The following is a 17630-nucleotide window of genomic DNA, read 5'->3' on the forward strand; positions in this document are numbered from 1 at the left end:
TTCTAGAGCATTTTTCCAAAATTTCATAGGAACAAAATGCACCTGTTTATTTTGCAATAGCATCAAAACAAATATAAATTTATATGTTTATATAGTTCACATTTTGCCCAGCCTTAATATTATTCTGTGACATAAAATATGATTTTCACATCTTTAGTGGGCAATTTGGGCTTTATCTCTAGAATTTATATATCACTTTATGCAATATTTTATCACTTCTCTACATGGCATGCAATTAGGAAGACCTAAAAATAAATACTGCTATCCCTGAGAAGCAAACGCAACCCCTCTTTCCAAATCCACAAGGGGTCCCAATATATTTTCCTGAAAAGTATACAGAGCCCAGCATATGTAAATAGATATTGAAGAGATTTATTATAGAAATATTAACACATTGTAATACTAAGATGATACTACTTACTACATGATCACTTCCTCTTTCCCCTCAAACTTACTGTATGATTTACTGGGCATCTGAAGGAGTGGAAAAATAAGCATCATATTGATCGATTTCCTAGTTGATTTCTTCAATTTACTGGAACTCTCATGGTCTATTGATGCTGAAAGAATGATTCTTGATCTCTCTGTATCAGGACTGTAGGTTCAGCAATGTTTTCTATCCTCTACTGGAGGCTTAGGGTGTAAACATGGTTATTTTTTATTGCTGAATTATTACTAGTTTACATTATTGTTATGGTAGGGAGAGCTGTGAAGAGTTCTAAAATTTCTTCAGGCATAGCAATGGCAGTGGACCACGAGATTTTTAGCACTGATACTGTCATTATCAATGTCATACACTTGCATTTGGTGAATTCTCAAATACTACCTCCATTTAATCCTTTTCATATGTATATAATGGTTTATTGAAAAAATCCATCACTTTACGATGAAGTATCTATGAAAGATGAAAAAACATTGCTGAACCTCCATTTCTTAAGTACAAATTTCAAGAACAATTCTTTCAAGATAATTTTTTTGTTATATTTTTAAAAATGAAGGTGAATGTCTTTCATGGGTTCAGTTGATGCAATGGATAACACAGTTCTCGGCTAACTCAAAAATTAGTGGATTTGAATCTCGTCCATGTCATGGATGTCTTGTTGAGATGGATTTTTATAAAAGAAGTTTAGGATGCATTATGCGCTGAGACAGGATGAGAAAATGCATCCTGTTGTGAACCATACTTTGGCCAGCCACAAGGTACCACAAAACTATTCAATTGACAAAAAAGCACCAACTGTTCCTTTAAATTGATGGATCCAAAGCTTTGGCACATCAATGTATTAGAGAAATTTGAGGGAAGCAGACATGGAAGGATTAAAAAGATGCGAATGAGGGGAGGTAGGGGTTTGCTACTGGATGAGGTAAAAATCATGGAAAACCCTAAGTGTTTTTGTGCACACCATAGTCATTCACTTTTCGTATGGTTTCATTTTCATAGTTGATTGAAACAACAAATCTTTTTTATTTAGAAAAATAGAAAAAAGTGCCAAAGAGCCAGAGATGAGGTGATCATAATTGATTTTCTTACATACATAATCTAATATATATGTATGTATATATATAATATATATATACTACCTTGATCAAAAAGTTCCCGGAATTTATTCAGAAAATTAAAAATACAAGTTTATTCATCTAAATCTATATTGTCCCCTTCAAAGTAATCCCCATCGACTGCAACACACTTATGCCAGCGCTTGATCCAATCCTCGAAACATTTTTTATATTCGGTTTTCGGTATGTCCATCAGTGCTTCCTGCGATTTTTCCATTACTTCCTCTCGGCTGCTAAAACGCGTTCCCCGTAATGGTTTTTTAACTCGATTGAACAGAAAGAAGTCACAGGGAGCCAAACCAGGTGAATTCGGTGGCTGTTGGATGGTATTTGTTGCATTTTTCGTCAAAAAATTACGAATAATGATAGCACTGTGCGACGGTGCGTTATCATGGTGCAAAATCCACGAGTTTTCTGCCCACATTTCTGGTCTCTTTCGGCGAATTGCTTCACGCAAACGTCTCATAACGCCCAAATAATACTCTTTGTTTACTGTCTGGCCTTCTGGCAAAAATTCATGATGCACTACACCGTTGTAATCCATGAAAACCGTCAGCATTGCCTTCTTTTTTGACTGAAAACGACGTGGTTTTTTTGGTCTCGGCTCATTTGGTGAACGCCATTCACTTGCCTGATGTCTGGATTGCGTGTCGTACTCATAAACCCACGTCTCGTCTCCAGTAATGATCCTTTTGATGAATGTGGGATCGGATTCAGCCTCGCAAATCATGTCTTTTGCGACGTCAACACGGTCTCTTTTTTGCATGAAATTGAGGTCTTTTGGCACCAACTTTGCAGCTACACGACGGAAACCCAAATCATTAACCACAATGTCTTGGGCGGATCCATAGGCAATGTTCAAGTCCTCCGCTTTTTCTCTGATGGTTAATTTGCGGTTATTGACCAACATTTCTTTTACTTTATCAATTTTTTCACCGACTTTCGATGTCGATGGTCTGCCACTGCGTTCATCATCTTCGATTGACTCACGACCACTTCTGAACCGCTCGTGCCACTGGTAAACGACCGTTTTTTTTAGAGAATCGTTGCCGAAACACTTTTCCAACATTTCCAACGTCCGTGCGCCACTAAATCCGTTTTTTACGCAAAATTTAATACAAGTTCGTTGTTGCAAATTTAAATCCATTTCTGCAATTGTAAAAAATCGCCAACACACACAGAGATAGATGTACTCTTGGCTACGTAACTTTTGCAAATGTCAAGTTATGACACTAAGATTTAAAGGGAATATCAACAACAGATGTACCAATTTAACAAAAAAACAGAACTCAAATCGGAACGATGGAAGCGCCACACGGTGGTTATTCCGGGAACCTTTTGATCAAGGTAGTATATATATATATATATAATATATATATATATATATATAATATATATATATATAATATATATATATATATATATATATATATATATATATATATATATATATATATATATATATATATATAACTATGAAGCCCTGGGCGCGCGGTATCTGTGCAAATTCATGATAACTACAAAGATCTGGGTGCGCGTTATCAATGGGAAAATCCGATTCTTCTCGCTGAAGATATTTCACTGAAATTTATGTTAAAATGGCCTCACGTAGTAATTTCTATTCTAGTGACAAATCGCCAAATTCTCACATAAGAGACTAAAAAAGTAGCTCCAGTGATATTGTTCCATAAGTGGGTGATATCAATATCTCGCTCATCGTTTCAAAGAGAACCTAGTTGTGCGTACCACCTTTTGAATTTCGTCGCGAATAATTTCACTTTCTTTCGTGAGTGCCAGCTGAAGCTGCTGTTACTTTGGACTTTCTTTTCTACAAAGTTCCTCAACCTCAATACCCAACCATAAAACGAACTGTGTCCTTGGATTTACTTGGCATCAGAAAACAAGAAAAGTAATCACTTCCCCGATTGCCTTCTCGCACGTCAATTCACCGCAGTGGAGGAAGAGAGAAAAAACGATTATGACCACCTCATCTCAGGCTCTTTGGCAAATGAGAACCGGTTCCTTTGAGCAACCGACACAATTTTTGCTTTTTCATCCGACTCCGTTGAGAGGCATCGTTCCGAGAATAATTTATTTTTCCCTTTCTAAGTATCATCCTAGCTTGTGCAATATTTTGATGCTCGAACTCGATGGGATGCCATTTTCCCATCATGACATTGTTTTCTCTTTTGACTATTAGGAACGCGATATCAAAATGCACAATAGTAGGTAACACGTAGGTAATGAAACGTGCCATATTTCACACATTTACTCAATATAATACAAAGCTTAAATGTAAAAATGTCACCCTGTTCTATATTGTTGACTCTAGCAGTGATGACATTCCATTTTGTGGTACTGTTGAAGTCACATCAAGAAGTATTTCAACATTAACACTTGATAACATTAAATATTGAGTGTGGTAAAACTATTTCTGCAGCTATTCTTTGATTCACGCCACGTATGGAATTAAATCATGTAGTGGAGGCAAATTTGTTTTCCGTCATTTCAAGCTTTACATATCAGGTTTTTACGTCCAATGGTCGAGGCCGAAGCCTAACGTGAAAAAAAGTTCCAGAAATCTTCTCTCTTGCATTCCATAGTTTCCTAACTCTAGGAAAAATTGCGTTGCAGCGAAGCACCTTTCTTGCGTGCGTTGCCCTTTTCGGAGACGACTCGACACTTCGGTTACCGTATCCACCAGGTAACGCAAGGAACAAAGCTGGGGGATTGTATCTGGTGGAGACAACGTATTATTTGAGACGATATTTCATGAATTCAGTTCCTGAAGCGAGTGAGAAGCTTTGGGTATCGGGTACGTCAGCCGTGATTATGGGGTATTCCCAAGTTTGCGACTCATTTGCTAGTTTGCGGATATGCCCAGGAGAAAAGAATGATTTCTGTCGATTTGGGATGGGTGACGCAAGGGTTAGCACCTAGTAAAATGGATGCTCGCCTCAGATTTTCCGATATAAAAATGAGAAATTATTTCTGAGATAATTTGCACTCTGAAAGGCAAAACTTCTTCGCATTTTCTTAGGCTTGTCAGCTTAAAAGGACATTTTTGTATTCGATGTCTTACTTCTTTCTGCTCCTTTCCTTGGACTTCATAAATACATGAACTTTAGCAGAAACTATGAAAATTTGAGGAAAGATTGATTATTTTCTAGCAGTTGATACAGAAATTACTCTTTTAAATATCTTTGAAAGTGCAACCGAGTGAGGCAAATTAGATGTTAAGTTGAGAAGGCCCTTGGGGAAAGAGGGGGTCAGATATCTTGGCCGAATGGCTATTATATTGGAGACTGCTATATTGCGATTATGCTAACTTCCACTGACTATTACTGTCATTGTATTTTATCCTGAAACTCCTTGGATCTCATTGAATTTCATGTGTTGTTTAATCTTGAAAACATTCCGACAAAATTATGTTTCATGATTAATAATGATTTTTCATTTAAACTACAATCTCATTCCTTAAACAAATAAAATCCACGTGACCACTAATGAAGCAACTATGTTTCAATGAATCCGTTTATTATATGATAAGGTGTCAGCAAGGGCAGTGTATATACCTAACACCTCTTCAACCATTTCCTCCATATATTCAGGTACGTTGAACCACATACACGTTCATGGTTAAAGAGGTATGGTAAGAACTGGAGATAAGAATGAAAGTTGGCGGGAATTCAAAAACTCGGTTAGATTTTCGAATGATTACGCTTTCGTTTGCGTTTCTTTTGATTACGCCCAGGGTTTGCAAGCTTTGCTGAGTGCATTGGAAAGTCAGGGCAATAGGTATGGGGTGAGAATATATGTTAACAAAACCAAGGATTTTTACGGCTCGAAAACATGGGTCATTGAAGCAGGATAATAGGCCTCGATCTGAGGCTAGAAATGTGGGTGTGGAGAAGGATTTAAAAGGTGCAGTGGACTGAAAAGAAAACAAACGAGGAAGTACTAGTTATGGCGGGGGAGGAGAGGGTATTGTTGGGAGAAATCCAAAAGAGGCAGGAAAGATGGATGCAGAAAGATTTGATGGGCAATGGGATGTTGAATACTGTGATAGAGGGGAGAATCTTAGGCACACGGGGAAGGGGCAGGAATAGGACAGGGATGTTTGAATTTTTGAGCGTCAGGAATATTGTAGCGGCATGGTAGATTCAAAGCGGCCCATAGGCTAAAGGGTATGCGATCTGCCCCCGTAGGGATCCGCTTCAAACCTTAGACACTCCCATCTTAACTCACGCCGTGATATTTTCTGGTAAACAGTCATTTCTTAGAAATCTGCTTTCTCTGAAGTGGGGAAGGAAACATTATACCCTTAATGTGTAAATTTCAATGCATATTGGGAATTCTAGCCTCGCCTATCAAAACAGCATTCTGGCCGAAGAGTGATATCTCGAATTTCTCATGTGCAGAATTGATTTTAATTCTTACAACTATTTTCCATAGTTATTTCCATTTTGATTTCATAATGTCAGTGGTACAACCTTTACTCTCATGGAATAACAAAAAAGTAAAAGTTTATATGGCATTGACATGCATTATATCAATTAAATATACCCCATTTGTGAGACTATGTTAGAAATGCATTGTTTATCCTTGGGAGTGGAGTTTTGGTTTTAACAAATAAAAACTTGGAGTTGACAGAGGATTACTAGCCATTTTATTGATCCACGAGAATCATAGAGCGATGGCAGTGAAAGAGGTTTCTTATTACGCATTGGAGAAATGTTTTGGAGCAGATGGGAGATCATATTTTCTTTAGTATCGGTCGAAGTTTTTTGGAATCAAATCCTGGTGACCGGAAATAGGAATTCTTTCTTTCTTTTGGTAGTAAAATGTTTCACATTCTTTACCTTATCATTTGGATATAAAAATATACAATTATTTTCAAATGAAGCATAGGGGAAATTCATTTTTTAGCGCAATTTACCCGCTGAGGTGTTTTGATAGCTTTGAAGAAACATCTATGAACTTATCATCTGGAGAAATGTTCGACATGAAAAGTTCATTGTTGTGCCACTTAAACTTGAAAGCACACAGCTCATTCTTCCACTTCGTCTGCTATTTCAACAGAAAAGTATTGATTATATTTTCTAGAATAACATTCTTTCATTGAATTCCCTTTTGGGAAAATCATTCGTTCAACATGACAACATATAAAATACCATTTATAATCGCAGTATCTCCCTTTTAAATTTATTTATCCCAAAAAAAGTTAAATAAGATTCGCTAAATTAACCTTTTTTTGATTAAAGTTGTTATTAATTGTGTGTTGGGAATGTAATGACCGAAAACGATTTCATTACTGGTTTATATTTCGTCTTATCGTACGACTGTAGACTCTCAGAGGCTCCCAATTTAACGGTGTTTAATTTAGAATAACGTAGGTTACAAATTTGGGCCGCCCCGTATTCAACAGTACGACGTGATCTCGTTGATAAATGTACTTAAATGACTGGAGTCCGCAGATGTTATTCTTCGTGCGCTCAGCCAAGTTCCCTGAAATTATTCCATCTGTGCCGGCATAACGACCGAATGCAGAGCGAGGAGGAATGTCGAAGGCGAATGACACGAAGTGAGAATTGCATCATCCCATTAGATGATTGGCCGAGGGGTCCTTACATTCGTATCTAGTTATTGGGCGTGTTGCCGCGAGACTGCTAAGGTAATTGACCCTATCGTCAGCGAGTGGTGATTTAGGGGCCGTGGGAAATAGAGAATAAGGGGAGGGACAGCTTCGGTGTTAGCCTACTTTTGATGGATTACCCCGACACAAACCCGTCCGGGAAAGTTAAGTGCTTAGGTACGTGGAGAGCATTATAGGAGGAGTTCCCCAAAAAGGAACGTTTCCGAGCGATAAGTCGTCTAAATTGTCACATTTCACACCTCGTGGCCTGTGGCCCCAGGAGGAGATATGTTTAATGCCCTTTTTACATTCAAATTTGGTTCAGCACCAACAAAAAATATTAACAAATGAAAAGCACCAACTGCAAGACTATTTTAGCCCTTGAAACTCGAATACGTATTTATTTGAAAAATTGAAATGAAATTTAAAGAATGGGTTTCTGTAGTTTCTATCGTTATAGCAGAATTTATATAATATTTCTGTTTCTATAATATTTTCTACTCGATTTCTTCTATTCCATCCATCATTAATTAAAAATTTCCAATTTTTAATTAATCATGATATTCCACCATATCACGCCTGAAACGTCTCTTTTTAAATCCATCATATTTAAAAAATGAACTGCTTTCATTGCACCATTTTTGAAACATTTATCACATATCGACACAGCAATATCTTCGAATTATTATCTTATTTGCAAAAAGTGAATAACTGCAAAATGGTTGCAAAAGTGACTTGGTTATATTTAAGTCGCGGACCCTCAATTTGAACGCCATGACATTGATATCAATACTTCAACTTGAGCGGTAATTTAAAGCTAAATTTAAATGTATGGTGGAGACAAGGCATTAGTGGGTAGCACCACGGCAATGTACACCATTTCACCCGTTACCTGTCGAGCCAAAACCCATTGTACACACTGAAGTAGCACATACTTTTAGGAACCGAGAAGAAGCTAAAATCGAAACTTTACACGTCATAAGCCTAATGATATTCTATTTTCCGTGAATACTCAAGATACGGGACGAATCCATGGAGCAAATTATATTTGTGAATTGCAGTATTACTTCTGAGATATTATTTAAGTGTGGTACATATATAATACCATAATTGCTACGCACAATTAAGCTGCCAGGACTTATATGGTGTGCATTGTCCCTTTCGACCCCCGCTGACCCATTCATATTTTAATGGCTTTTCTTGGGTTTGCATTCTGACCCTCGCACGGTCCTTCGTCAATGCATTAAATGGATTACATGTTTTATTGAATCATAAGAGCACTGATATCTTTTATTCTCTCAAGAAGAGGTATTTTTAAAGTGATCAATTGAGGTTAGTGACTGGATATGGGGTAGAACATGTAGTTATGGGAACCCCAGCATCATTTTTTTATTAAGAAACCTTCAAATGGCATTTGGGACGTTTACCTCTTTGTCACGTGTCTATTTTGATCGCTCTTTGTTCAACCAGACTTTTTTTTAAATCCTCCGAATTCAAATAAAAATGCCGTGTAATAAATGGGAACCCAGAAATACGAATATGCTGTTTTTACAAAAGAGAATCTAAATGCAGGGCTTGGAATAGCAATCAATCACTTATCATAACAATATTGCAATACATCTTGATTCCGCGTTTCGACATACGCTGACTGTAGTGTAAGTTCCATCGCCCACTAGACTTAAGCCGATGGCTAGATCAACATTAAACCTTGCTCTTGTTTTTGTCCGTTATAAAAAAAATCTCATCTTGTTGCGATGCATTTGGAGAAGGGATACCTTTCGGTTAAGTTCACTGTGTGTTAATTCATTTCACGTTCCTATCAAGTCACGCAGTTAAGTGTGTGAATTGACACCTTACGGAAGCTAGTTAGCGGCTTGCTAATAATCAGGCCAGGAAAAACAAAACGAAGGTGCTCACGAGAAACTTGGGACTTCATCCACCAAGTCAAAATTAATTTGCTCGTTTTCCACTTTACTCTTTAAGTCTCTATCCAGAGATATTTCCGGGAAACATAATGCAATCCTCTTACGTGGCAGTTTCTGTGCTCGTTCAAAAATAGTTATAAATTAACTGAGAACAATCGGAGGTTTGCAGATCAAAATTAGCTAATGTATATACGAGTAGTAGCAAAACTCTACTTCTAAATGAAGACAATAATTATTTTCTTCATAATTTTTCAGAAATTAAGGTATGATTATCAATTTTTAAATCCAAAATGAATTGTTCTCAATAATATTTTTTGCTTAGTTTAGGATGAAATAAAGCAGTAAACCCAAGTTCATTAATGAAATTCATCTGCCATAGCCGCACGAAACAATATTTTCGAACAGAAATCATAATTTTATCCCTATGAGGTGTCGAAGAATATTTTCGTTGTTCGCGCCAACATCAATGGCTTTTTTCTGGCTGAATTTCGGATTAATAACTAAGTTTACATCCTCTAACATAGGTGTCCAAAATCAATGTTTCTAGTTTCATTCATTTTAGGCGTTGAAATAACAAAGACAGGTTTTTTAGAAGGGTGTTTTAACAGTGAATAGCTGATTGAAGCACTTTCCACTTGATAAAAGTTTTTACTTTTTACGACCGGGTTTCGATGTATTACATCATCATCAGGTAACGCTACTCAATATGAGTTTTAACAGGTACCATTTTGTACGTAAATGGAGCAAATATGAGGATGAATCTGCTTTAAAGACTGATTATAAAGGTAATTGCGTAATAAAATATCTCTATTTACAGGTTGCGTGGTTACCTGTACATGTTTCTTTCATTTACTGTACCTTATTAAAAGGGAATCGAGATGGTGCGGGGGCTAACGTACTGGCTTCCCACCCGGAGGGCGCGGGTTCGAATCCCGGCGCCTGTTGAATATTTTCCAGAGGTATCTCGATTCCTACTTGAGGTGCTTTGTGGAGGGCACTGAGGGAGTGAGTACGCCGTCCGTCGGATGGGACGTTAAGCTGCGGACCCCTTGGCGCCTTTCGTAAAGAGTAGGCTAATGCCGACGCCGGGTTTCTCTCCACCCCTTCATCCTTTCCTGTCCATCCCCTATGGCGCAAATGACCTCAGTTGTCGGTCGCCTCCCCTAAAAACTACTACTACTACCTTATTAAAAGACCACAAACCTAGGGCTAAGGCTTTTGGGGATAAGAAATTCGACCTTATGGTGTTTTTACAAACTTATTTTTCTTTTATGCGGGCTAAAATATTTTTATTGATAGCATTAGTTAGATATTTTCCAAGTATCTGAAGTAATACCGAAATAAACGCCTGGACGTATATAAACAATAAACGTGCATAAACAATTCGGTCCGTGTGGTGGTTAGTTCACTGGCTCTCCGCTCCGAAGTCTCGGGTTCGAAACGCCGCCGTAGCAGAATTTTCAGTGATACCCCGTTCCCTAAATGAATGCCATTTGGAAATTACTTCAAGTTGAGCACAATATCCATCGGATGGGACGTTAAATATGTGACCCCTTCGTCAAAAGTAGTTAAATGTTGATGCTGGGTTTCTCTCCTGACCCTTCCACCATTCCCAGAAAATCTTACGCCAACCTAATTACAAACCCATATGTAATGACGCAAAAGATCTTAACGTGAAGTCGCCCCCCTTAGTAACTACTTCTTCATAAATAATACTTATGTAATTGCCCTATTTAATTATGTACCTGGGACAATTTTCATGATGCATACGGGCATGAGGGTCTTTTCATATCACGGAGCTATCGGATGTGAAATGGAAGCAATTAAATATTCATTAAAAAGCTCTTTATTTAAAATGAAGTGGAATCGAATAGAAATCAGTTCAAACCATTGGAAGGGTAACCTGATTCTGTATTAGCTCAATTTGATAGTGAGAGGCTACAAATAATTGAAAGTTTTGTTTCTTGAACTATCGCATATCGTACTTTCTCAGACCAAGTAAAATGTAAAATAGTGTCAAAGAAGTAAACCTCCCAAAGATAAAAAGATATGTCAAAATCGACGCTTCCCGTAGGTATATACTATGGCGTCGCGTTTTTGTCGCTCAAGGTCGCGTCCTCTCTTATTTCCGTTTCGCGTGAGAGAGAGAGAGAGACGACCGGATGAGTTCAAAGAGATAAGGAACATTGAAGTATTAAAGTGGATATTTACTATTAGCATTGTACGTGGAAAAAGTACCGACATGTTTTCAGACTGTTAGGGATTCTTACAGATTTTGCATATAATATATATGTAATTTATTTACGACAGAAATTGTTGGGTCATTCAGCGAAAGCTTCGTATTTTCAATCGATAAAAGTACCTCAAAAACAAGCTGGTGTGTCATTTTTTATGGCAGTTTCTGTGGATATATAATTGCATACTTGCATGATCGGGATGAGTTTAAAATTGATATGTTACTCTACGCACAATAGCCATAGAATCACAATTATCTTAATTGGGAATGAACTTCAATGTTAACCTTGCCATTTATTTATTTTTATGTATTTATGTATGGCCATTAATGTATTTTTATGTTAACGGCGAAAGTATAAGTATATATTGAAAACTCTATTGAAAAACTTTGCAATAGTTACAAAATATTTTTTAACAATCTAGCATGTCTAAAATATTTTACACGAAAAAAACAGTTTTTAATTTAGCATATTGGATGTGTATCTGATCGGAGGGCCCGGGTTCGATTCCCGTGAATACCTCTGGGCAACCTTAGCTTCACCCGAGCTGTGTGATGTTGGGTACCAAATCTTCTTAGGAAACCATAGGCGACGCAGAGAAAGCAAATGACCTCCCTGCCCTGATTTGTGAATTTCACACACCGTGGAGCTTAGTATCGATTAGCTCTAACCTCACCTATCAATAATTCAGTAAATGCATGTATATAAGGACGCTCACGAATATGATTGACGTTTCAACCAAATTTTATACGTATATTTGTGTCATCGCTGAAGAGCGTCCCATGTAGGTCATGGCAGGACTTGGGTAGACAAGGAAGAAGTGAGGTGGGTTGAATATAAAACGAATACATCCAATGAAGGAAAGCTAAGAGCATTAAAAAGAGAAGGAACGATGTTTTGAGGACCGAAGCAATTGGTGATCGGAGTTCGAAACGTACTCAAATGATTTTTATGTAATATTTTTGTGTGTATCACTTTCTCTCGTACCAATTCGCCGACTGTGAGCAGTCTTTTAAATGAAGTCTTCCAATGGAGTGGTCGTTAAATTATATGACATCGTTTATTTATCATTTCCCCTATAAGTCTCAACAATTTAAAGCAGTCTCTCATCTCTGGTTCCGTCATTAGATTTTCATTTTAAACTAATGCTATTATTTCCACTTTTTTATGACTGCAATATTATCTTACCATCTGGTAACTTACGGCAAATAAGCATACTCTTGAGGGCTCATGCAAATAAAAAATTTGCTTGAATTTTGAAAAATATTATTTGAAATTTCAGGAAAGGATTGAATTCCAAAACATTCTTTCCACATAAGTTATTTTGCCTTAGCTGAAATTGTCGCACTACGATACTAAAATATTACCATCCATCCTTCCTTCCTAAAATATTACCATCATCCATCACTTATTGACGCTTCTATCTACGGTTTCTTCTGTTCAACCCAGCGGTTTAATCCGATGCGATGACATTGAGTCCGGTAATAAATATAATAATCCGGTAATAATGTCCTGATCATGACGTAGTTGTTTTTGTACGTAGTGGAGTTTCATAAAAATGTGTATGACACTACATGTAAGCAGTTTTGAAATCAGAGCGAATCTTGAATGTGTTTCATTCGCCGTTTCCCGTGTGTGTTCAAAAGATTTCCTTGTCTTACCTTTGGCATGTAGAGTTGGGAATTTTCCATATAAACGTTCTTAAGGTCTTCGAGTGAAGTCCATCTCTCCGTCGTAAGTCTCAAGTACATGGTTTGCGCCATGAGAGTGCCTTTGAGCGAAAGGAAGTCCAACTGAAAAGAAAAGAAAAAAATGTAGGCTATTTAACCCGACGACGGCCACAGGTCCCCCTGATAAGACTACACTTAATTCTCGCACGCGACACTTTTATCAGCGTCCTCTCATTCATTGAAACGAAATTTTTCATCTCGAACATGAAGAACTAATTTTCTTCAGTATTTAATGATGGAATATTATTAATAGCGATATTTCATTCCATAGTTTCAACACATGAATAGTGCACAAGTTCATCTTTAGCCAATATTTTCACGGACATTTTCAGTCAAGCAATCTCACAAATTAATTGGCCGATGTAATTAAGTATGGATAAGTTAAGAGAGAAGTGAATAAAGTCCACCAATTCGGAGAAACCAAGTGGCATAAAAGCCTCTTTTTATTTTCTTGCATTTTATAATAAGGCTAACAATGGAATATAACATTTTCCGATATTAAACTTTCGTATTATCTGAATTGTTGGTCTGTTGTATTATGTTTCCGTTAATATAAGTCAATTTCTATTCATAAGTTGGCAACTTGGAATTTATCTACAGTTTATAGTTCGAATTTCATCTGCACACTTTCCATCATATTTGTATTTAAGACGTATTTATGCAAGAGTATCAACTATATTGAGACTATAACTATGATGCTTGAAGTAAAGATGTATGGAATATTGATTATCAACGTTAGTTGATGTTTGAACTGTGCAGTAATAAATCGGAGAGTAATTAATATAAATAAATCGAAACCTAAGTATATACATTGATAATACCATAGCCATGTAAATTTTAGGATATAGTGCGAACCATTGCCCGTTAACGCTTCAAGCTAATGATTTTGCGTCCAAGTTGGATTATTTTCCACCCTAATTTATTATACGTTCATGTAATCTTACGAAATAAATATTCCGTTACGAAATATACTATTTCAGTATTTAATGCTAGAATTCGAGAGTGGTACTTACCATGTACTTCTCAGAAAATGCTTCATCTTCTGGTAGGGTGGTCACCTGAAAAGGAATTTTAAGAAACAATTAGCCAATCAAGAAAAGAGTATGTACTTTTCAAATATTTTACCAAGCGTTGTCACCAGTATTTTTGTACCCAAAGTCACCCTAAATTTATATAATAAAATATTTTGTTTTTGATTTTTTCATGAAAAGAATTATATACATGCGGCACATGAGAGTCAGAGTCTCCTGATTGAAAAACCAAAATACTTTTTAATATTTTCTCCAAGATCTAAGAAGAGCTTATTCATGCGGTTAAGATTTTATAAGCCTCTTCCCGCGTTGGTCCATTGGGTTTCAATATGCATCTTCGGACGCTAAGATGCTGATTGCGACGGCAGCAAAATTGATCAACGCGGGAGAACCCGATAACCTTAGTGCCATCAGTAAATTACCGCGACAGCCTTCGTTACACTTTCTATGAAAGGCCATGTTATACTATTTTATTTCCTTCACGTGACAGTGTGTGTTTCGAAGAAGAGATTCGACTGAGAAATTCCTCCATAAACGTAAAACGTCCAATTATAACAACGTGAGGAAAATGTCGTTGAAAAGCTTAATTTCAATGTAAAATCGATTCTTTTCACATCTCATCGGTACAGGTAAACAAATAGAAAAACTAGATATTACTTCACAATTTGATCAATATCGTATTCGTCCTTAGTTAAATGGCGATTTTCGTAACCATGGATAAATACATAAATGTACTGTGATGTTGACAAAGTACCACTAGACATTAGTGAACCTTAATGTAATAGTGGACAAATTACCTCGTTTGAGATGTGAAACGATGACATTGACCAAATTGAGCATATTAACCAAATAATAGTACTTTTCCAGGATTTAAAAACTTTAATACCTACCAGGTTTCAACAATGACCCGAGTATGATGCAGTGCATCGAAATCTGGTTAATAATAACTTTTTCCACTAGTGAAATAGTTTTATTATTTGGTCAATTATATTAGTGGATGTTAAGTTAGTAAACTTTGAGCGTTTCATTAAGCTTTTTTTCCTCCCTGGTCCTGGTCTCAATAGCGTACTCGGAACATCGGTTGGGGCTAGAGTAGTCGCACCAAACGGAGACAAGATCGCGATATATCCCATTACAGGACCCCGCGACTATCGCCAGTGAGGATGGAGAGTGGAAGGAAGGAATGGTGAATGATACAATTTAGCCATGAATCCCTTAAGTACCTAATGGTGTGCTATGAAATTCCAGGGCCACCCGATCACAATTAAGATTGTCACCTCTCTCAATGTGGCCGTGAATAACTTGTAGTGGATGTTTCCGGTTTCCGGTCAGAGTCGGTTTCAATTTTCCGACCAACGGAAGAGCGTGAAAACTTGGTTACTCTCGGAAATTTACAGACCTACACTGCATTTATAAACTTATAAATGCATTAATCGATTTTAGTATTCTGGAATTGCAAAAAAAATATTAAGGGAAAGTGACCATTACAAGGTAATAGAGGAACAACGGGGTCCATCAAAGCATGAAGGAGAAGGCGAAACTAAGACTACTATAAAAGTAAAGGACACTTGATTTTACTATTGACATCGGAGTAATCATGGAGGCCCCACAATGGCGAGAAAGATTTAACCGTTAGGATAAGATTAGGGAGATTGACTTCGGCACCAATAGATTCAGGGACTATTTCTTTCCCCGTAAAAATGGAAAATGATCAAATTTTACAGTACATTTTTTTTTGCGTCGGAAAAATATCTCATTCGGATCTATTCGGCAAAATGAAGTCAAATTGAAGCAATAAAAGGCTACAAAGTGGGGTTATTAGCATCTAGTTTTAAGCATACGAGTAGAGATACCCTCGCGTACTTATGGCGATTATTTCGCATTTTTTACCGATAAAAATAATTCACTATAATTAGCAGTATGACTACCCAGGTAGGGGAGGCTTTTTGATGTACCCTAGGACTACGAAATGCTGTACTCCTAAGTCCCAACTTATATGGCAAAAATACCCTTAAATCTCATACTGCATGTTACAACAGCTCGTTATTTAGCCCTGCATACTTCCTGCCTACTCCAATTCCCTTCAAAATGCTATTATTTTCCTCCCTCCATCTTTATTTTCCACCATTCTTCCCACATCCACCACCTTCAGCCTCCCATTACCTCTCAGCATATCCTCTATCTAATTATCCCGCCATCTTAGAATTTATCCCAACAGCCGTCTCTCTTCCCCTACCATGCCTAATATTCATCCTTACTTCCTGCCCATTTCACTTTTTCATCTTTCTCCACACCCTTATGTCAAAAGTCTCCAATCTATACTAACCATCATCTAGCCTCATCGACCAAGTTTTCGAGTGATACAGTACTACGCTCCATATTGAACTTAGCTCATGAAAATAATTTGTCGTCCAAAATGAATTCAACAAATAGTTGATCGCGTATAACCTATAAAACCAATGAGTAGGACAGGAACACCAGAGTTTCCATAGACTCACTCCGAAGCAATTTGATTTTAATAAGCGTGCTGGTAGAGGAACAGTGTAAGAGTGGTCACAAATACAGATAACGGTCTGTGTTCGTTAAAGAGACTGTTGGGTCGATCTCATTAATTTGTCATTTGAGTATTTCAAGTTAAAAAAAGTTCATACGATTGGCACGCAGCGTCATGGGACATTCCCATTCACCAAAGGAAGCTTGACCAGGAGAGGATAATCCCACGGAAAGCACATCAATTTCTATAAACTCCTCTGTCATGGTTGCACCGCAAGTGCGGTCCTGCTACAACGACTCAATATGAACAGCGCTCATATTTTGCCAGTTCGAAAAGGACTTGAGCAGACAACGATGTGCAACTTCCTTCTCATTAAATGTCCCGGAAGAGAGATAATGACAATGGTCGCTGTGTTTTAACCGAGATAAGGTGAACCGGTGTAGATTCTTCAGGAGTGTTCCGTGCTGCCCATTTTGTTGTCTTCTTAGTTTTTGGGATTAGAGGTGGTGGATGCCTGTTTTGGTTTGAACTAGGACTGGCAGAGAAGGGAATTGGATGCAATGGATATGTTGAAGAGTGGTAAAAATGGAATGGATTGAGAGAGTGACAAATTAAAGAGTATTGAGGCGTGAAATCTGTGATGGCATTAATCATCACCAGACGAACAGGGGAACAATTAACCGTAAGTTTTCATTCATCTGTTTTTGCGGCGTCGAAAGCAGTGCAAAAAATCAGTACAAGCATTCGGCGACTCAAAAAAAACAGAACGCTGAACGGGGTGCATAAATGTATAGCCTTATTCTTATCGCCCTCATAGAAATGAAAAACATATCGGCATGGTGCCCATACATCATCATATCGAACATTTCTACCCATACGCCTCCCGCCTGAATAGTCTTCATCCACCTGTGAATATTTTGTCTCACGTCGGTATGCAGTTTGGTTAGTCGAGGACTGTACAATAAAGTCTATGAAAGCCATGCTCTTATGGCAGTCCATTAACGCAATCCGACGTGAGGTGGAG

At 37.4% G+C, this 17630-nt stretch overlaps 1 protein-coding gene across 1 annotated transcript in view; it reads right to left on the bottom strand.

The window, feature by feature from the left end:
* Positions 1 to 17630, bottom strand: part of LOC139698084 (polyunsaturated fatty acid 5-lipoxygenase-like) — an 89632-nt gene that overhangs the window by 22213 nt on the left and 49789 nt on the right. The window contains exons 2-3 of the mRNA XM_071596978.1: positions 14095 to 14139; positions 13013 to 13144 (exon numbers count right to left, since the gene is read on the bottom strand). Coding sequence (XP_071453079.1) covers positions 13013 to 13144; positions 14095 to 14139 — 177 coding nt within the window. The remainder of the gene's footprint in view (positions 1 to 13012; positions 13145 to 14094; positions 14140 to 17630) is intronic.

Source organism: Hetaerina americana, unplaced genomic scaffold, assembly GCF_022747635.1.
Source record: "Hetaerina americana unplaced genomic scaffold, ioHetAmer1.1.p SCAF_8, whole genome shotgun sequence".
NCBI lineage: Eukaryota > Metazoa > Arthropoda > Insecta > Odonata > Calopterygidae > Hetaerina > Hetaerina americana.